The sequence below is a fragment of the Mycteria americana genome, chromosome 1 (genome assembly GCF_035582795.1).
Source record: "Mycteria americana isolate JAX WOST 10 ecotype Jacksonville Zoo and Gardens chromosome 1, USCA_MyAme_1.0, whole genome shotgun sequence".
NCBI lineage: Eukaryota > Metazoa > Chordata > Aves > Ciconiiformes > Ciconiidae > Mycteria > Mycteria americana.
Window position 1 is genome coordinate 192,392,535 of NC_134365.1, and position 22,255 is coordinate 192,414,789.

The 22,255-nt window shown below is 41.7% G+C and overlaps 1 protein-coding gene across 4 annotated transcripts in view; it reads left to right on the forward strand.

Annotated features, from left to right (window-relative positions):
* Window positions 1-391: 391 nt before the first annotated feature.
* Window positions 392-22,255, forward strand: part of RNASEH2B (ribonuclease H2 subunit B) — a 48,767-nt gene continuing 26,903 nt past the window's right edge. For all 4 annotated transcript variants that reach the window (XM_075489938.1, XM_075489924.1, XM_075489945.1 and 1 more), the window contains exons 1-4: window positions 392-551; window positions 13,156-13,227; window positions 16,792-16,899; window positions 19,168-19,244. In XM_075489938.1, the coding sequence (XP_075346053.1) occupies window positions 488-551; window positions 13,156-13,227; window positions 16,792-16,899; window positions 19,168-19,244 (321 nt within the window). In that variant the 5' untranslated portion in view covers window positions 392-487. The remainder of the gene's footprint in view (window positions 552-13,155; window positions 13,228-16,791; window positions 16,900-19,167; window positions 19,245-22,255) is intronic.

Sequence of the window (22,255 nt, forward strand, 5' to 3'; positions counted from 1 at the left end):
AGGGGGAAGAGGTGTATGGGAAACCAGCCCTACTGCCTGTCCACTCTTGGGCCGAGAGCGGCGAGAGAGGCTCCGAGGGACTCCGTACCGCTGCCTCCCCCCTCCCGCCCCGCCGCTTCCCGCCCCGCACGCCCAACAGCCCGCGGGCCCCTGGGGCGAGAGGAGAGGCTTTCCCGCTCTCTGTCCCGCCCGCAATGGCTTGTACCACTTTCACGTGGGAGGGGGGGAGAGGGGAAGCGGCAGCGCAGCCCCAGCCATCTCAGTGCCCTGCTGCCGCCCGCCCCCCTCTCCTGCCCGCGGGGTGGCGCCGTCCTGCCGCCACGCGCGGGGCTGCGCGGCGCGCGGCCGCCGGGCGGGCAGTAGCGCGCGGCGCCTCTTCCCGCCTTTCTCCCCCTCCCCCCCCGTGCGGCCCCGCCCCAGCCGCCATGTTGCGGCGGCGGCGGGAGCGGCGGCGGGAGCGCGGGCGGCTGCCGGCGGCGTACGGAGTATGCACGGCGCGAAGCAGCGTCCCGCGGACGCGCACCCTGGGCAGTGGGTGCTCATTGCACCAGGTAATTCAGCGGGGCTCCGAGGTGGGACAGGCTGTGCCGCAGCGCCCATCTCATTCTCCACCGCGCCCCGCTGACTGGCCCTGGCGGTGCTCGCCCGCATCGCATCGCGGCGGGGCTGGGCCGTCGCTCGGGCAGGAGACGGGTGCCTTTCGCCGAGGGCCGGGCAGGTCTCTGGGCTGCGGTGTGCAGCCAGCCCCAGCCCTGGTGTGGTAAGGACGTTCTGAGACACAGCCTTTACACAAGGCCCTACAGAGTACTCCCCTTCTCCTCTCCAGGGACCCTGTTTCTTTCACTGCATCTGTGCGTTTTATTTTTGTGTGTCATTTGGGTTTTCCAGAGGTCAGCTCGCCCCTGGTTTGCAAACAGCGTTGTGAGCTGTAGAAGGGGAGAGGAGCTGTAGAAGAGAGTTCTTGTCACCATTCCTGCATTTCTTGAAGGAAACGGTTTAGTGCCCTAAGCCTCAGCTTTAAAACAAACTTCTTGAAAACCATAAGTCCTAAGCCAGAGTGAGATCTCCTGAGCTCTTCCTCTCTATAGGCTAAAGAAGCAGATCTCCACATGGCAGCTCAGCAGATGCAGTATGCACAAGGCCTTAAACACTGTAGGCTTAGTTTCTCTCACTTAGTGTGGAATAAATGGAAAGATGCCTTTCCCCCTTTACATTTATTTCTGTCGTGTATCAGGTTTTAAAATTTTAAATTCACAGATCACAGAAGGTTTCTGTGTTAAAGAGGATGAGTGAAACAGGATGTGCTCAAACTCCAAAACAGAAGAAGGAGGCATTTCATAAGTGCTTTTTTAAGTTTGATTTCCTAAGGAAATGCAACTTCCACAATTATCTGTGGGTCAGCTTTGTCCTGTGCCTGTTTCTTACTCTACCCAAGACTTTTGAGTGTTAATTTCAACCAAACCTGATAAAAAGGAGGAGCTCTTTGGAGTAATTTTATGAGCTTTCTGGAAATGCCTGCAATGATGTGAGAAATGCTATAAATGGCACACTGAAGGGAAGGTGTAGCGAGAGCTTAGTTCAGCAAAGTTTGAAAACAAGGCAGGAGCTCTGTCTTGAGACATGCATCTGTAAGAAACCAGGCTTCTCTAGTTACATGAGAAACAGAACCAATTGTTATGATTTCACTGATTCCTCTCTTCCTCTGGTTTTAACTTTTCAATTCCACCCTTTGGTATCTGACATGTTTGATGCCTAAGAAAGGAATTTATAAGTGAGGAATTTCTTTTTTTAATATTGACTCTCTGCAGACTAGGATTTAAAGCTGAATCTTGTATCAGATGACTGGCTATGCCAACAGATGTCCATACTGTGCAAATATTTACAAATATGCTTAACTTATGCATGAGTAGTCAGTTCTGTGCAGTAAGTTAAATTCTTCAGTAAGTGTTTGCAGGATTGGAGCCAGAGCTTGTAACTTTCATGAAGCCAGACAGTTTGTATTACCAGTTATGCCAGCACAGCTCTGACAAAATTTATGTAGTACTCCAGACCTGTAAGAAAGTTTATTAAGCCTTAGTAGAACCTCAAAGCACATAGTGATTTTAAAAAAAGTCTGTGGCTGATAATTTCAGAACTCCACAGCTGATGAGACTTGCCAATCACATGAATAGGACTGCTGAAACGAGATAGATTTAATGATTTTAGTTGGGTTTTAACATTTTTTTCAGAAAAGAGATTTTTGAAGTTAAGGTCTGTCACTTTTCAGAGTTTTGCATTTCTTAACTGCTTTGTTGACGATCTCAGAAGTTCTTCATTGGCCATTTAGCAGAATGAAGCAGTAGGAAGACCTGATGACTTTTACGAGTGAAGATGGATGCAGTTGGATTTATAACAAAAAATACTTTGACTATGTTAAATTTTATTCATATGGCAATCCATATCTTCATAATACCCGCATGGCATTATGCTACACACATGCACAAAAACGACTGGTGTAAATAATTGCAGGATCTGGTGCTGGATGTCAGTTTAATACCATTTATCAGTAAGTCTACCAACACCTTCTGTAAATAGCCTATTTATCTTCTTGTATCTGTGGCTATTATCCTATGCATAGTGGGAGGAAGGAGCAAGGTGTGTTTTAATGCTATGCAAGAAGCTCCAAAACTTCCTGTAATAAAGGCACTTTCTAAGGTCCCGGTTTCAAGTGCTTAAGTTAGTTTGAACTACTCACCTGGGTAGTCTGCCTCCTGGAACAGCTTGTAAGGTTAATAATGTATACCATCCTACACAACCTAATAGCATCTCCACTTGGATATATGCCATTCATCTTGCTTTGATTGTGACATCTTAAAAGTTCCTGTATGGATGGAGATGGTGACTAGTTCTGCAAAGAGGCTAGGTATCTTTAGTCTAAAAAAGACTGAGGTCTGTCAGAAATATAGAAGTAAAACAATGAGAACTGGAACTTGCTTTCTTAAGTATCAATATTTTTCAATAGTTCAGACTGTTAGAGGTTCAACAGTAGCTTCCTAGAACAAGATATGGCTGGAGTTCTGAATGATGATGCACGTGTTGCTCCAATTCCTTAGTTATTACATCATTCTGAGAATCTGTCTGATTTTGCACAAGTCTCTGACTGTGGTTTTGCTGCTTATGTGACATGTAGAAACACTTAACTGTGTAAAAAGCACATGTAAGAGGTGAGATTCTTTCTTATTTGGACTTCAACTGACAACATCGGGTTGATATCTGGAACACAGCAGCTAAAAAGCAGGCAGATTTCATTTTCTAATTGCCATAGAAAGTAAGCAGAGTATGCTTGTCTGCTTTAGTATTGAAGGTTATAAAATTAGTAATAATTTCCTTGTTTCAGTACACATTTATACACTGTATTATATTGCATAGACAATAAATTGCTGCTCTGCTGCTCAGAGCATGTTTGATGACTGAGGAGATAAATTTCAATTTTGTTTCTGGTTTCTTAATTTTTATATTGATTTCAGTGTTCTGGAAACAGCTGGGAAACAAGGAATCTCCTCTGTCAGGTAGAACTGCCCGTGTTCTTTGTTGAAGTCATGATTATGGTTAGAGAAGTAATGCAGTTGGTGTGGTTGTTTTACCAATGATGTGTGTTATCCCAAGCCTTCTTGAGCCGTTCTAGAGGGCCAGACTCTGTCATTTTCTGTTTCAGGTGGTTAACTCTATCATTATATTTCCAGTGCTGTAAAACTTTGATCGTTAGTGTCCGTCTCATGCCTATACATCATAGGACAGAGCTACAAACCACACAGCTCAGCAGGTATTTTGCATGGATTATAGAGGTGGGTGAAGGTGGGAAGGAGTAGCAGAGTTGCCTGAGCTGAGAGGCAGAGCTGATGTTCAGTCAGCAGGCCAGTCACCCTGTGCTTCATTTCAATCAGTCTTTGCCTACCCTCATTCTTTCCTATGGCATTCTTTCCTCATTCACTGTTCTTAGCAGCAGCCTGACAGTCTTTGCTCTCACCAGCCCTTTGCCATACCAAGACACTCAGGCTGTTTGGCATGGGAGAGTCACACAAGGGAAGTCAGAGTAGGAAGGGGAAAGGAGAGCCTCAGACAGTCATATCTGGGCTGGCTGGTACGTAACTTCTAGGTGAGGTAGCAAATTTCACCTTTAGAAATGGTAGCCTGCCCTCATCCTGATGCTTATTTATTTCCATGGAGGCAGGATGATTTGATATGCCAATACAATCATCTTTTTGGTTTGGTTTTTTTTAATAAGCGTAATTGTTCCTATGTCAGGGATTGAAACGCCAAGGGCAGGACAAGAGGGGAAGCCAGAAGTCAGGAGGAGAGGAGTTAGGAAGTGTTGGTCTGGTGGAGAAGGTAGGATGAGGAGAGGGTGGTAACCATATTAATCACTTCTGAAAGGCTGGAAGCTGTTGGTGTACATTGTGCAGCATTATCATGGATGTTTAGAGGAAGTTTGAGAAACGAATGTGAATAGTCAAGAAAGAAAATGATGAACAAACAGGAAGAGGGTAGATGGAGGGATTGGTCATATGGAGGGAGGTGATGAGGACAGAAAATTTGGGCTTGTGGGTAGGGATAGAGCTGTGCATGCTGAGCTTGAAATAGAGACAACTCTTTGGGCAATTTCTCCAGTTGCAGATTAACTATGCTGTGGATATACAGGCAGCAGATTTGGCCTAGAGCAGACTCAGCTCAGCACTAACAGTTTATTAGTTCAAGTGCTGTGCCATGTTAACACATCTCTGCTATTTCCAGGACCAGCTTTGCAGTGCAGCTGCTTTCAGACAGTGTCTGAACTAATAAGTCCTGATGGACCCAAGCTGGCTCTGTGCAGACCCACTTGGGTGTTTCTGTACTGTGCTCCACGTTCCAGGGGATTTTATTAGCTTGGCTGGAAATCCGGATCTGAACTTGCTTTGTGCAGGGTAGTTGACGTCGATGGTTAAGAAGACCTCCCGAATGAGTTCTGGAGGAATCATGGTACAGAGACACCAAAGTGCTAATAAGTCCTGAAGGACCCACATGGACTTCATTGGTGGGTGGCCGAGTTTCCAGATTGTGCTTTTCTGCATTTCTCATAGTAGTTGAATAATCAGGCATGTTATATTACCCATGTATCCAAGCCCCCCTTTACCCTTGAGAATGTAGAGCTTCCTATACAGGCTTCCTGTTGTATTGGTCTAGCTACTGAACAGGTACAAGGGAAAAGAAGTAGCTCCTGAGGATTAAAACCTGGCCATCTCACAGCTAGAAAGTTGCTAATGATGTGCTTTAGTAGAGGAGAGTCTGTGTTTACTGAGTATTCATGTACATTTTTTTAAAATCCTACTACCTGAACCAATGAGATTGGTTTTTATGTGCATATAGGAAATTTCTACTTGCTTTGTGAGTTGGGCCCATGGAACTACCATTTTTAATGTTTTCTTTGAAAATCGTATGAACTAGAAATTATTTTCTAGACAGAGGAGTAATACTGAGACCCCATCTAATTGTAGGGTTCTAAGGGCAGGGCTCTGGAAAACCCTCAAATACTGCGATAAAGTTGCTGTGCATGACATAGATCTGATCTGGGCTCTGTATAACAAATAAACATTCTTATGTAATGGCTTCAAACTGGTCTTACCAATAGCAACTGAAATCACACTAGCTGCTTAACAGGATGGGTGTGAAGGGCAGTCTCTTTTCAGTACACTTTCTCAGGGATAGGTGTTATGTCAGAACTGGAACTATTTATATCCTTCACTGGTTTTAGCAAAGAGGTCAGGAATTGAAGGCAGTTTTCTAAGTCTGGTGTTCCACTCTACACCTAAAGTTAAGACTGCTGTATTTAATTTGTTCTGTGTTTGTCTGTATTAGGAAAAGAAGTAGGGGTTAGCTGCAAACTGAAAATTATTTTCAACCTTTATTTTTCTGAACCAGACAAGTTTAGTTGACTACATTTTTTCAGTCTGCTGTTTTCTTAAACAGTAAATTGATTAGATTTTTTATTGTTTTATAGGAACTGCCATATAAATAGCAATGGAAGGATTGCAAGGGTGGAGGGAAATTTAACAATCCTATTATTTTTAGGAATTACTTATTTAAAAATAAAAGGAGCAGTTTCACGTTAGACTTGGCAAGTTGTTTGAACAAATCTCATATATGCCAAAATTCAGATGGAGGCAGAAATAAATGGACTGTGATGCCAAACCATAGGGCATCAGCACACATTAAATTAATCCTTCATTCTTTCAAATGAGACTAAGGAACTTTTGTCTCCATGCAACAACAGAGGAAGCATTTGACTTGAAAATTTTGGGTCATATTGAGAGAAGATGTCATAGCAAAAGAAGCTGTGGAATACTTAATGCATAGGAGTAATTTGTTTTAAAATCTGAAGTAGGCAGGTTTTATATTATTTTTTTTTCCATTCTCACACCTTGCACTTAATGCTTTGATACATGCTTTTATTTAGCATTTAAAAAGCAGTTCAATTTATCTGCTACGAAATAGACCACACTGCTGGGATGTTAGGGAGCTTAATTCAGAAGTTGTAATGACTGTCAAAATTGAGCGGGATACTTGAACATTAATACTTCCAGAATAATTTAGATAACTTGGAAATAATGTTTACAATAAACAAATATGTATGTTTTTTAACAGCTAACTTAAAACATTAGAAAGATCATATAAAATATGTGCACATATTTATATACCTTTTTAATAAGGTGAATGTGAATACGCTTATTTTAGAAGTTAGCACTCTGTGGGCATATTTTACTTAACCTCCCCCTAAATTGGTATTTGCATCTCCTGAACAAAGCCTTTTGCCTGCAGGTAATTTGCACCATTTCTTATATGTCATCTCTTAAAAGGCATACTGAGCTCAGCTGTGTATAAAGCACATATAACTGGCAAGCTAAGGAGCCAGAAGGAAGCATAGCAAATAAAGTAACTGAAAAGAGATGTTTTAATGTGTAACACCATCTCCTACTTCTGCTTTCTGCCATCTGGCTTGGAAGAGACCAACTTATGCCAACTTAGGCCTCTCTGCACATGGGAATAGGGCTGATTCAGCCAGTAATACAGCTGCACCAGTGTTGACCCTATAAATATTGAGAAGGGAAGTCTGAAGTTTTTATCCTTGCCAGTGATAACCTGTTCTTGAACTTCTCAAGATTGACCTCTCCTTCATTCAGCTCAAACCCCTGCATGACCTGCCTAGTATCTAGATTTTGGTACCGGATGAGTTAGTACTGTCCATTGCTGCCAGTGAGTCCATGAGCATGTTTTCTTGGCCTAAGAAGTGAACTGTGCCAGCATAAGGGGAAGCCAAAAGATGCTCGCAGGCAGAAGTCCTAATATTTAGCTGTATTGCGTAGCTGTGTAGTGGAGCAAAAGACTACGCAAACTGTCTAGTAGCATTTCCATGTTAAGTTTTGCTTAAGATAGAAAACAGTGCCATTTTTAGATATCATTGTGTTTTATCATAGGATTTTCAGGTGAAGTGGGAGCCAGAAAGACTTTAAGGGGTGTAAATTATGTCACATTAAACATTATTTCCTTAGGCCACCAAATAATAAATGCCGTGGTTACCAAACTGATAACCATTCTATCTTTTACAACAGGCATGGCAAAAGTCCCCTCACTGAAGCTAGTACTGTGTATGGTCAAGGAGAGGGTAAGGTGGTGAGGTAACATCAAGTTAACATAACTGAGTAACAACTAAGAAGATATTTCCAAAAATCAAGTGTGTGCAAGTGCAAAGCCATACCTTACATGTAAGCACCCGCAAAAGAGGCTGTTTGCAGAGGTAGATTGAGCTGTGTTCCATTTAGTAGTCCCCTGAGAGTATTGTAAGCCAAGGAAGCAACAATGTAGTCTTGTGGCTCATCTCTTGCTTTCCCGCCTCTGTGAATTCACATACGATCTAGTTTTCTAATTAGCTTACCCTGGTCAAAGACCCCAGTGCATAACCTGCACATACAGAGCAGGTTATATTCTATGCCATCTGCTCATGCCATGGGTTCTGTCCCTTTGTTCTGGTGACCATGTAACTGTATGGTGAGTGAGAATAGCTTACTGATCTGGATGAAAGTTAATACTTCTTTTTTGTGACTGGTTGTTTCTCAGCTGGAATGAGTGAACTGAGCCGACTTGCTGTGTGGCCATGAGATTGCTAGTTTTGATGGAAAGAAAGCAGCAGAAGTGCGCAACAGGGGGAGAGCAGAGGTGGGGATCGAAGGACTGCGCTTTTTGATGGCCTGTGATCTTTGGTCATTTGAAGCCATTCAGGAAACTCTATCCTGAGTCTGTGCATGCCTGAATTCATTCATTATGCTAATAGTTAATTACCTTGTAACTTATAAAAATTGTCAAAAGTTTGGGTGATACAAAGTACTGGATTTATTAAATAATTTTCACTGGGCTTTTTTCAGGGCATGCTGCAGGACAGAGGACACAGGCACTGAATTAAAACCATTTACTTCAGGGTTGACTGATTCTAAAAAGAACATAAATAAAATGATTATTAGATCTAACATATCTGTACCCTTAGGCTACATAGTTTAACGTCTTCCATAAAATGTCCATTTAATGGGCTCCATCATAATGTCTTTATCTGACACACCTTTCATGCATAGTTAGAAGTTAAGAAGGGAATGGAAAAGACTTGTGTAGGTGACGTATGGTTTAATACCTGTTTTTAAATGAAATTTTAACTTTATATTTCCAGACTTTTAAATAATCCTGTTTTTTTGCAGGGTGATGGTAGTAGGGAAATTTGTGCTCTCAGAGGGCTTTTTCCTCTTACGCAATTGACAGATATTTACAGCCTTTTTGCTTGCTTGGCTGGCAGCTTTTTGAATGGGAATTCCATATAACTTGATATTAGTATGTTATATATAGTATTCTATAAGCAATTTTTTTTTTTTTTTTTAGAAAGGTGAATAGACCTTGCATCATCCATAATGGTTTCCTAGATCTTAGTGGGAGTTTTATGTTCTTTTCCAATCTATTCATGTTGCTGTACCAGCTAACACTTTTTTTTTCCTTAATGGCCAGATTCATTAGTGCCTCATATCTATCCATTGTGGAAGAAATTATTGCCAGAAATCCTTTGACAGCTGGTTCATTTTCACTTTGTTCTGTTTATATATTTTATAGAATTTGCCTGGTTGTATGTCTGACCTCCACAAAATACGATAGGCTTTTCTCCTTTTCTGTAATGGAAAGTTTCGTTTAAGCTTTTATAGTCTCTATCGCTCAGCTTCAGGATTCTGAGATTCCATCTGTAGACTCCAGTACAACTGATGGATATATCACCCACATTTTTAGATGGGCTTTGTGTGATTTGGTTAATAGTGAATGAACAGTAGACTATCTCTTAAGCAAAGTAGACATACTTATCAGCCCAGTGTTGGCATTTAATTGTCTTGCATTGTGCTTACCTCAGAACTCCCTCCCCTGGTAAGGCTGTAGAGGTACTGCATCCGGATTCATTCTGCATTGCTGGAGGTGTCTGTAAGCTCGATAAAGACACAGGCATATACTTGCAGGGGATGAAACAGGTGGGTTTAGGCTTTAGGTGGCTTCAGCTGCCTCCTGGAAGTGCCTGTCATCTGTCTTCTCTGGCAATTTAGAGAGTGGCTTGCTAATTGAGATACCTCCTTGGGACAGGATTAATTGAGCCCCTCTGTACCCTTGTATCAGGTTTTTGTATCCTTGTAGTGAACGTTGTCCTAGGAGAATAGCATGCTGTACAGGCAAATCTGTTAGTAAGCTGACCTGTACTGACTGTGTGTTACCTGCAGCTTACAGCTGCAAGATAGTTGGTAGGGAGTATAATATTCAATCAGAAAGGTCTTAACTTCTCTCACTTGTTATTCTTGTAGATGAACAAGTTTCTCAGGACTGAGCTATGGAAACTGTTGTAGTAAGTGTAGTGGCAATCATCTCATGTTTTCCTTTAGGATTTAACAAAAAAGTTCTTCCTGTAATGTCCCTTTTGTCTGCTTATTTTCTGTAAGATTATTTCTTATCTGGATGTGAACCTTTAAAACTAAAAAAAAAAAAAAAAACCAAACAACCTAGTTTAACTCTTAGTTTTGGTAGAAAATTGCTACAGTACTGCTTTTTAAGAAGTCTTTATTTATTTAGCTATAAGAGATCCTTGCCCAAATACAAGGACTGATAAATGTAATGACATTAAAGAAATCCAGTTACCTTTCCTGGCTAAAGGCCAGAACACACACAAGTTAGGTTTGAGCACCTAACTTCAAAAATCCCTTGCTCAGCATTTTCCTAGTCATGAAGTGTTTAAATTCAGATAAATAGGGCCTTCTTTGCCCTTAAGGCCACGTTACTATTGCATCCAGTTTTCCAAGCAGTCATTCTCCCAATTGCCTCTTTTTATCTGCCAACTTGACATCTAGTAGAGCCAATCTGTAACAAAAATATACTTCAGATGCTCCTGGAAATGGAGTAGGGTATTGCCTACGTTTTGAAGAAACTGGAGGTAAAAGAAATTCAAAGAAACTACTTCTGTCTTTGCCCACTCCTCCCTTCTTTTTGTGTGTGCATGCATGTACATGTCCCTTCTGGTAAACCATCTTCTGTGGCAGCTGTGTGGAGAACGTGACTTATCCTCTGATCCCATCAGCAGGAGATACTGGGACTGAAGGCTGCAACTCAGACTGTTCATTAGGGTATGATCAGTGCTGTCCTCTGTGCAGTGATGAACCCCACGGAGCTTGGGGAGGACCAAAGAACTAAATGGGCAGATCTGTGCTTCTCTTCACATGGGGAAGAGCTACTGGCTGAGCCAAGGCAGCTGCAGGGCCAGGCTGTGTATACAAAGGGGCAGAGCAGACGGCGCTGAGCCTGGGATAGCACGGGGCAAGCCTTAGTGATGGAGGGCAGTTATCTGGGTTGGGAAGGCAGAGGATCGATGAGGAAGAGATGGGACACTGTATTGCTTGGGTTTGTTACGCTGAGTGTTCCCTATGTGCAGGTGTCTCCAAGGCTTAGCAGGCATGGATAGATGCAGTGTGTTACTAGAAGGTTAGGAAAAGAACATATCAACTAAATAAAGATGTGAACTTCATTAAAAACAGCTACATTAGGAAGGATTGTCTACTTAATTGTTCACGTTATACGAGATGCAACTTAGGGCTCAGCTGGACTCATTCCCAGTGCTCATAAATCTATGCATGAAGAAAGCAGAGCAAGTGAGCGCTAAAAGTTCCTTTGGGTTTTTTTGTTTTGCTTTTTGTTTTAAATTTTGAAACTTACATTTAGTATGTATATTTTAACATGTTCATATGAAACACATCAAAGTAAACACATGCAGTGTATTTCTTTCACTATCATTAATCACTGTAGTGTTTTAAAAAGTAACAAAAAATACACTAATGTTAAACTGTGGTCAAGAATTGAAATAGACACAGCTCTAGAAATTTGAAGTTCTCCTTTGCCAGGGCAAATGTAGCTTGACAACCATGTGTGTTTATGTATCAGCATATGAAGCAAGTCTGGTTAGCAAATACAGGCTTTTTCCATTGAAAACCTTCAACTTATATTGAAACTTCTAAAAGCACTTTTTCAAGCCACCTGAAGAGTCAGCTAAAATTCAGGGGAAGAAAATTACTGTAAATTCTCCGAGCCACTCTGAGAACTATTATCCTCCAACACTTTATCACAAAATGCACTTGCTTTTTAAGCCCTGCTTATGTCTTTATCTGGGCAATTTCTGTTTGTGACACAACTGAATAACCAGGAGTGGATGTGAAAGATGAGGGTTATTTGGGGCTTTTTGTGCCACTAAGGTGCCAGTGAATAGTCTGTGAGAAGTCCACCTGTCCTTTCTGGATGTGTTGGGGATACGCTTTCAGCCAGAGTGGAGGACAGCTATTTTTGGTTGTACTTGAGGTTCCTACTTCCTTGTTTTCCACAGAAAAGAACTGTGCTATCTCCCTTTCCGTAAACCTCCTAAATGCTATTGAAAGGGGAAGGACGATGTGGCACTTTTGTTCCTTCCAACAGCGTCCCTTGTGAATAGCTGTGCAGCCCGCTTCTGCTGCTCCTCTCTGCTTTCCTCAGCAGCACCATAACGCAAACATCAGCCTGATCCCTGTCAGTCCATTCTCTGGGGTCTGGATACTGGTTATGTGTGTGAAATGCTTTAGTAATTTTCCTTGCTCTGATGAATGCCTATATGAAAGGAATTGGGACGGAACTGGCAGTGTGCAAGCTAAGAAAGATGATGCTGTCATGTTGCTCTTCACTCAGATGTGGGAAGTTGTTTTCATAAATATGAGTTAGACTTTCCCTACAAACAGTACTTGGATAGAATATAATTAAGTGGGGTTCCTTAAAGATGTTTTTTCAGACTTGAATCGGCATCCTTATGGGAGCTGTTTCCTTTCTAATTTTTTTTTTAATTTCACAGAGAAATCGTACTTTTGTGGCTCTGCTTTTTGTCTTTTTTTGCTTAAAGACACAGAAAAGAGAAAAACTGTCAGAGGCTTAAGCCAGAGGTGCTGTATTCTCTCAGCTTCTTTTTCCTGTAGAGGGAATTAAATGCACTCTTTATTTTTCAAGATTATACCTAACAGATAAACAAGTGTGCGTATTTTTCACAGAAGTAACAACCACCCAGACAATTCCTGCCCCATATTCCTGCATAATCTGTCTTCCTGAAAGCTTTAGAGGACCACTCTGTTTCTTCCCACAAATATCTTACCTTTTGCACTTGTAACTTTTTAATGTCCACACTGTGCTTGGCCTAACTTACCAAAGCATTCTCATTGTCTTTGTGACTAATCAGAGCAACAATATGAGTTCATCTCACTTAACTGAGATGTCAAACTTAGGCGCTCTCTTGCCTGAGGCTCTCTAGGGCGAAGTGGTTTTCAAAATCTAAATCATCCCCAGGTGCATATCTTTCCTGTGGCAGGTAGAGAGTGCCAGAAAGTCTGGAATCATAATTTAGGTGCCTTGATCAGGTAGGATTAATTTGGGCTGAGGCATATAATTTTTAGGCAGAAAATATGTGAGTTTTCAAAAAGTATCAATCCAATTAATTCTGAATGTCTTGGAGAAGCATGAACATGAAATACTTCTCAATTTACAGGTTCATAACTTTTTACTCTCCCCCTACAGAGGCTGCTACTGACCCCCCTAAGACACCTGACAGCGAACCTTTGTTTACAAAACTGCGCAATCCAAGCACAGGCAAGTTTTGGAATTGTGACATGAGCCTGTTAATGTTCTGGTTGATTCCCTTCACCACCAAAAGATTCATATTTTGCAAGCTGAAATAATGATGATAGTATAAGTCTTATGTGCCAAAGATACTGCTAGTAATGCCAGATAGTTAATGCTGTGCAAACATTTAGGATTTCTTTTATAATTTTAATTGGTTGAACTGTTTATTCATCAGGAATATTGGCAGCACAAAAAAGAGGTGTAATTTAAGTTCTGTTTTTAAGTGCATTAGTTTTGGGGAGCTTACAGTGTTGGGTGTTGAGCCTGGGCTTTTTTATAATCCAAATTTAGGCTTCATAGCATTCATCTTATACTATAAAATAAATAGAGTTAGAAGAAGTGGTTCAGTTATACTTACCAAGCTTTTTGAGTCTTTTCATTTTTAAATCTAATTTTCTTCTTTCCCTGGTCCAAGTGGTGGTGTCTCTTTTCTCGTTAATAGATGATGAGGTACTTTGAATTCAAAATACATTGGAAAGACCAGCAAATGCAGGCAATATAATGACACCACCATCCCACGGTTACTTTCTTCTAGTCAGATTGTTCTTTTTGTCAAGGATTTGTTATTATTATATGAGTAATGTAATAGTTGGAGTATGAGATACTGCACAGAAACTTGCAGTAAGCCTTTGTTAAGGTTAACATATTTTGTTTGAAAAACTTGTTTCATGCTGGTTTTTTTCTTTTCATAAGCTTGTTTCTTTTGTATAGATTTAAGTTGTATGTTTTTGTTTTGAAATTCACTGCTCATATTTGTATATGTTTGTAACTAAAGTCTTCAGGTACATTTTAATATCACAATATGGTAACTGCTACTTGTTCTCGAAAGAGGAAAATAATTAAAAACAATAGATACAGAGTGTGAAATCACTTACTTATCATTATACCTGTTTTTTGATTACTCAGATTTACAGTGGGAATATATAGCTGTGGATATTTTCCACCTGCTGTATTATACTGGCTTTCTAATTTGTTACGTTTTTAAAAGCGTAGATATTAATTTGCTTTTCTCTGTGGAAGAAGAGATCTGTTTACCTTGTAGAATCAGAGATTTTGGGAAAGGTTTCTGGGGAAAACCTAAAGTACAATGGTTGCCTGGGTGTGTTCCTTTAGAATTTACAGGAGCTTATTTATAGACCTGCATAAACTTTCAGTTATGTAGCCTATTATAAGTATAGTGTCTGAAAATTGAAGGACTGAGAACACCCTATTAATGTATTTTCCTTACATTTGGGTCTAACAGATGCATTGTTGATGCCAGATATTGTATAAATATGCACTGAAGGACTCAGCACACTATAGAATTCATGCTAACCACTTTATTAAATAAAAGTATGCATAGTCCTTTTTACAGACAGGTAAAAAGGACAAAATTTCTATCCCTTACAAAGACTAAAAACTAGGGTTCAGCCTGCAATTCAGAAGTACCACAAGAAGCATTTTTCAAAGTGCTGAACTAAAAGGAGGGAAATAACCATACCACAAGACTTAAGCAACTAATTGAAGTGGTAAAGTTGTGAGCAAAACTGCCTAGGTTCTCTCCCCATCCCCTAGAGTTTCTCTCTAACAACACTGTTGGGAGCCTGTGATGACTGTCCTTTTAACATAAGCAAATAAATAAAGGAACTGGAGTTAGGCAATAGGAATTGTCCCTTTCCCAAGATTTCATAGCTCACCACTGCATTTGGCTAGCGTGCTGTGCTGGTTTTGGCTGGGACAGAGTTAATTTTCTTCATAGTAGCTAGTATGGGGCTATGTTTTGGATTTGTGCTGGAAACAGGGTTGATAATACAGGGATGTTTTTGTTATTGCTGAGCAGTGCTTACACAGAGTCAAGGCCTTTTCTGCTTCTCACACCACCCCACCAGTGAGGAGGCTGGGGGTGCACAAGAAGTTGGGAGGGGACACAGCTGGGACAGCTGACCCCAACTGACCAAAGGGCTATTCCATACAATGTGGCATCATGCTCAGCATATAAAGCTGGGGAAGAAGAAGGAAGGGGGGGATGTTTGGAGTGATGGCGTTTGTCTTCCCAAGTAACCGTTACATGAGATGGAGCCCTGCTTTCCTGGAGATGGCTGAACACCTGCCTCCGATGGGAAGGAGTTAATGAATTCCTTGTTTTGCTTTGCTTGCATGCCCCGCTTTTGCTTTACCTATTAAACTGTCTTTATCTCAACCCACAAGTTTTCTCACTTCTACTCTTCTGATTCTCTCCCCCATCCCAGTGGGGGGGGAGTGAGCAAATAGTTGTGGGGTGTTTAGCTGCCTGCCGGGTTAAACCACGACACGTGCTCACTGGTAGGAGTCTTAAGTTGTTCAGTGAGCACTTCTGTGAGTAGCTTGATGTCTGGTGCTGATCAAACTATGGTGTAGACCCATGTCGAGAAGCACATGGTAATGATTGAAACCTCTGCTCCCCCTTATATCTAGTCTTCACTCCTCTCCTCTCCTCCCCTCCCCTCCTCAAAAGAAAAATTATCAGAGAACTGAAACTATATCCTTAGGTGAGGTTAAACATCTGGTCAGCCTTTTGGATAAAGGGGGAAAAATGCATTATCAGTCATTTTGGGGAAGGCATGTGTCTGCCTATTTTCGCTGACCTCCCTCCGCACCTAGGGATTTCTGCAGACTGAGAACAGCAGTGCTGACGCCAGCTTGCAGGGGCTTACATTGAGACTTTTTGAGCCAGCCCATGATCTGCAAGTCAGTGCAGCTTTGCAATTTATGTGTTTTGAGCAGGACTGCCATGTTGTAGTTGCTCTTGTTTCTTGAAGATTGATTGATAACCAAGACAGGACCAATCCAGCCAACAGACTGAGCTGACCAAATTTCAGTGGCCCCTCTGTAGTTCTGGCAATGTCCTGTTTTAGATATGGAAAATGCCAATCCTGTTTGCAACATATTCGTCACCCTTTCGTTATAACCCAGAACTAATGTGAAACGGTAGAGCTGTGCTATGGGGTGGCCTAAAATAAAGCTTTCCTTTTCTTTTCCAAACTATCAAGATTCTGATGGGCACTTCGAAGCAACTTCTTTTAGCTTCCTTGTTCACCTTATTTGTCTACCCATACTGAGTCATCGGCAATCCATTTTGATGCACAAAAGAAAAAGATTTCAAATTGTCACTTGAAGGTTTGAGACTTTTGTTCCCCTAACCCAGAGTCTGATATCTTGGAGACAAACATGATGGAAGGAGAAGGAATTTTCTTGTTTTCCACCTTCCCCTTCAGCACAGACAAAAGCTGATTTCTTGAGTGATTTGGATTTGGATCAAAGGCTTTGTGTTGTAAGATGAACTATTCACACATCTTATTTATTGATTCAAATTCAGTTTGGTTTATAGAGCTGGTAAATGAACATCTGTATATAATAGTTTTCTTTGTATGAGTTTTCTTTGTAGTGAGTTTATGTAGAATGTGTGTATGTTTGTGTGTCTTTATGTATATAAGGCACATTCTTCAGACGTATTGGGTATTCTTTTGATTTTTGTGAAAGCTTACAAACACAAACCAGATTTCTTTTCAACAGGGGAAGCAACCCTTTACTTATTCAACAGTGGTGCACAGCAGCTGTTTGAAGTAAAAGCTTTTCATGAGGAATATCGTTCCTGGTTTATAGGTCAGACTGTTCAACAAGGTGAGTAATATAACATATCCTTCCCCCAACTGTAACTAATGTTCATACACAGACCTTCCCTCTCTCTTCTAGTAAATTTACAGGTGTTTTTCCTAGTTGTTTGAGGCATGCTGCATCACATCCCCACCTTCTGACTCATTTGCCATCTGGATTTAACCAGGGCTGGGGGCTTTGTGGTCTCTCTTTAAAAGGCTGCCTTTGGCAGCCTCAATTAGACAGATGTTCATTTGTCTTTGGCGGGGCGGGGGGGGGAAGTCATTCAATTGTATTTAAACTGAAGTGCCATAAAATACTTAGCTTGCCTTGTCAATCAGACCAGCAAATCCTCAGTGTAAGTAAAATGTGTGTTATCCTACAGGAGTGAAAAAGGGCTGGAAGGCCTTAGCTAGCTAAGCAGAGTGCTTTAGAGCCCCAAGCATTGGAATGTATGATCTTGCTTTCTTTTAATTACCTCTGTAGTCCTCTGTGTGAGTGCTGGGATCTCACGATAGGCCTGCTGTTGAAGGTGCCATTGCAGTGTTTTGTCTGAAGTGAGCTCATCTATACCGTCCCAGTCATTCTCTGATCCTAACTCGCCTTTCTGAAAATGAGGAAACTTCTGTAACTGCTTGTGACAGCTTTAACAATCCTTTATCAGTAAGGATGTCATTAGAGTAGTGTTTCTCTGCCAGCATGTCCATAGACCAAGCAATAAGTATTAATTCAGGAGATGAAGGTATATTTATTTTGTACTTTTTTAACTAGAAAAAAGGCCATTTATAATAATAAATAAAAGCAACTCCACCAGACATATGCCTTCTTTAATGGTAATATCCCAAAGTGTGTATTAACTTTTAAACATCCTCTGCAGGTGCATATGGCGATGCAAGCGGTATGTCTGTGAGCTTTTCCTTGCTCCATCTGGGGGCGAGCCAAAAGACTGGGTCTGCTCCCTGCTCCCAACTATGTCCACATTGTATTCTCCCCCTCCCTTTCTAACCTCTATTTTGGCCCTTGGGAAACAGTTGCTTTAAGGAATCATCGCCTCAGTTTTCTTTAAAAGTTACAGGGGGAAAAACTGTTCCTGAATGTTAGGGCTGCTGTATCTCTGAAATGGTCAAGGGAAGAACAACAGAAAAAAGCTGTGTGTTTGCAGTTAAAGCAAATTATCTTGTTATCTGCAGAGAAGGGCAGAGGTCTTTATACACCTATAGTGAGTCTGAACTCTTTAGAACAAATAAAAATACCTCTTTCTGGAGGTACAGTGGAAAGCATGTAAATGGATGCTTTGAAAAAGTGGCTACGTTTTTTTTCCCTCCAGTTTTATTATGAAAGCTTTCATGTTTGTAAGTAGTCCTGATGCTTGCTTTGCCTCACACAATGTATCATGTTAGTAATACAGATGTTAGATTGGGTATCAGCTTTGTCCAAACCACATTCTTCCCACCCCATCTTTTGTTAGTTTTAGGGCCATCACAATAGGATTTCCTTTTCTTTAATTATCTTAATCATGTGATTTAAAACAAAAAAAAATTTGCTTTTGCTTTGCTAATTAATGTCAAATTGTCATCAATTATTTGGTCTCATTAGTGAATTTCCTTGATGTTACATTGTTTCCAATTATCTACAATTATACAAAAAGCCTGACTAAGCCATTGTCCTGCAATGAGCTCCAGATGGGCAGAGGTGTCTGTTTCAATAGGAGACCATGTTCTTCCTTTACGTGTAACTTTGAATGCAACATACTGAGCCATATTTTCTGATCTATTTAAGTTTATTTTGTTCTATTAGGAGTCTGCATGCAGATTCTCCCCTTACAGATGAGAGGCAGCTCTAACTTAACTAGCTCTTGAAATTCATTCTTGCCCTGCCTACCTGTTCTGCCAGCACAGTGTTGCCTTGCCCAGTGTTTGAGGTGGAGTATACTGGATATATCTGGTATCCCAAACAGGTTTCTGTTACACCCAAATCTGCCAATAGAGGGCAGCTTCAATTTTGCTGTTTTTAATATAATCCAGAAAAAGGCAAAACTAGGAGTGCGTGAAGCCAGCAGACCTGCAGTGGAGCTTGTGCTTTGGTTTGGCAGGGTTGAGAATTGAGTTCTCTCTGTATTTTTAATATAAAATCACAAATACCATTTTCCTGCCCATTTTATTAAAATATTAGGATACTTACTGAAAAAAAATTCTCCTCTTCTTGCCTACACTCCTGAAAACATCCTAAAAGAAGAAAATGTCAATATATTGTGCCTCCTGGTACTAAGCTTACTTTTACATATCTGTCACTTAGATGGGCGCCTGCTGTTTGTTACACCAATGGACCCCTTATTTCTGATACTTTACTACCTGATAAAGGCAGACAAAGAGGTAAGCCTGCTTTATTTTTTTCAGTGGAATTCTCAGGAGAAAACGTTATTTCTGACTTCATTTTCTGCAGAAGTTATGTTAATTTTACAAAGAGGGGCTTCCATAATAATGGAAATTTAATTTGCATTTAAAGCAGAAGTATTTTTGTTTGCATCAAGTTTTTTGGTCAGTAAGCTATATTCCAGGAGTCAGCTTGCAAACTCAACAAACTCTAATCACCTTCTTTTTAAGAGAACCAGAAAAGTCTCTTTTTTCCTTTTGTGAGAGCCTATCCCAGAACTATTGAATTTAAAATTATGAGATGTCATCAGAGTAAAACAAGCTAGTGTCCTTTCTGAGGCATCAGTAGATGAGTCATTTTGGAAAGAAGGGAAAAAGAAAGAAGAATTTGGATGCTATGGGGGAGGAAGAAGGAACATTTCTGTGGCAGTTTGAACTTGAATGAAACATTGCCTTTTTAGATGCAGTGTTTGTAGAGATGCTGTATCATGGAACAGCAACGAGATGATCAAGTATCCAAAAGTTGCGTAATTAATAAATGGCTTAATTGATTTATCATGGGTGTGGCAAACCCTCACTTAAATTTCCAAAGTGTATCAAAAGGCATAGGCAAAGTTATTGATTTATTGTTTATAATCTGCCTGTGGAAAAAAGGGCATATAAGAAAAATTAAGTGTTGATCTTTGGTTTTTGTTTCATGGAAGCAATAATTTCACTTTATTCATCCTAAGTTTCTGCTCTGAGAGCATTTCCTGTAAGGTTGCTTGCTATTTTCTGCTTTAGATTGCAAGTAGATTGGTTATATCACACTCCCACAAACCTGCCAAGGCAAGCACCATGTGCTTACAGTGGTGGAAGCAACCACCGGATGGCTGGAAACATATCCCGTGCCGGTATCAGTCGCCCCCATACACAAGAAGAAATCTTGGAAGCAAAAGTCAGCTTGTTTAGTAAGGGATGAAGAAGGTTCTCCTAAGACAGAGCAGGAGGAAAAGCATACTGCCCCACCAGCGAGGAGGCAGACTACTCTAAAACAGGGCCATCATGAGAACAGGAGGAGGAAGAGGAAGAATTACCCACTTCCCTCCAAGGAAGAACTTGGTGGGAGGGTTCCTCCTCTGCCTCAGAGGGAGTGGAAGAACTCATAAACGAGACAGTAACCACCCGATCTCTATCCCTGTGTGAGCTGCGAGATATGCGAAAGGTTTTCGGCTGTTGTCCAAGGGAGCATATTGTTACCTGGCTGCTCCAATGCTGGGATAATGGGGCTAGTAGCCTGGAATTAGAGGGTAAGGAAGCCAAGCAGCTGGGATCCCTTCCTAGGGAAGTGAGCATTGACAAAGCGATTGGAAAAGGCGCACAAGCCCTCAGCCTCTGGAGGCGACTCCTGTCAGGTGTGAAGGAACGGTATCCCTTCAAGTCAGATGTTATATGTCACCCAGGCAAGTGGGCCACCATGGAGAGAGCTGTCCAGTACCTGAGGGGATTAGCTGTGCTGGAGGTGATTTATGATGACTTGGACAACAAGCAGTTATCCAAAGATCCGGATGAAGTCAAGTGCACACGACACATGTGGCAGAAGTTTGTACAGAGCACACCATCATCGTATGCTGACTCATTGGCAGTAATGACCTGGAAAGATGGAAAGGGGCAAACAGTGGATGAATTGGCTGGTCAACTCCAGCAATATGAAGAAAATCTCTCTTCCTCCTTACAGACCTGCATCTCAGCTGTGGAGAAACTGCTGGACATGCTAGCTGAGAAAGTGTCCCGGGAATTCCAATGATTCAGAGGATATGCCCTGCTCCCCACCTGTATGGACCAGTATCTCAGCTATTAGGAGTAAGCGTTACTCTGCTCAAGAGAGACGATATAGTGTGTGCACACCATGGGTCACCCTATGGTTTTACCTGTGTGACCACAGAGAGGACATGAGGAAGTGGGATGAAAAAACCTACCTCGACCCTAGAGGCACAGATACGTGAGTTGCAAGGAAGAACAATCACAAAAGGGGGTTCTTCCAGGAAAATCGCTGCTCCAGTTTCCAGTGGGCAGTTCCCCAGACAGAGTGGAAGGGCTGATCTTACTTCTGATTTTAATGAAGGGACTCCTGACTCATATCTACAAGTAGTGAGTAATGAAAACTATAACCAGGACTAGGGGGGCCCTGCCTCCAGACAGGTAGAGGAAAGGGACAACCGGGTTTACTGGACTGTATGGATTCGATGGCCTGGCACATCAGACCCACAGGAGTATAAGTCTCTAGCAGACACCAGTCCACAGTGTACGAAAATGCCATCAAGCTGTACAGGGGCAGAATCCATCTGTATTTCTGGAGTGACAGGGGGATCCCAACAGCTAACTGTATTGGAGGCCAAAGTGAGCCTAACTGGGAAAGAATGGCAAAAGCACCTCATTGTGACTGGCCCAGAGGCTCCGTGCATCCTTGGCATAGACTACCTCAGGAGAGGGTATTTCAAGGACCCAAAAGGGTACCGGTGGGCTTTTGATATAGCTGCCTTGGAGGCAGAGGAAATTAAACAGCTGTCTACCTTGCCCAGTCTCTTGGGGGATCCTTCTGTTGTGGGGTTGCTGAGGGTCAAAGAACACCAGGTGCCAATTGCTACCACAGTGGTGCACCAGTGGCAATATCACACCAACCGAGACTCCCCGATTCCCATCCATAAGCTGATTTGTCGACTGGAGAGCCAAGGAGCGATCAGTAAGACTCGCTCACCCTTCAACAGTCTTATATGGCCAGTGCGAAAGTCTAATGGAGAATGGAGACTAACGGTAGACTATCATGGCCTGAATGAAGTCACGCCGCCGCTGAGTGCTGCCGTGCCGGACATGCTAGAACTTCAGTACGAACTGGAGTCAAAGGCAGCTAAGTGGTATGTCACAACTGGTATCGCTAATGCATTTTTCTCAGTCCCTTTGGCAGTGGAGTGCAGGCCCCAGTTTGCTTTCACTTGGAGGGGCGTCCAGTACACCTGGAATCGACTGCCCCA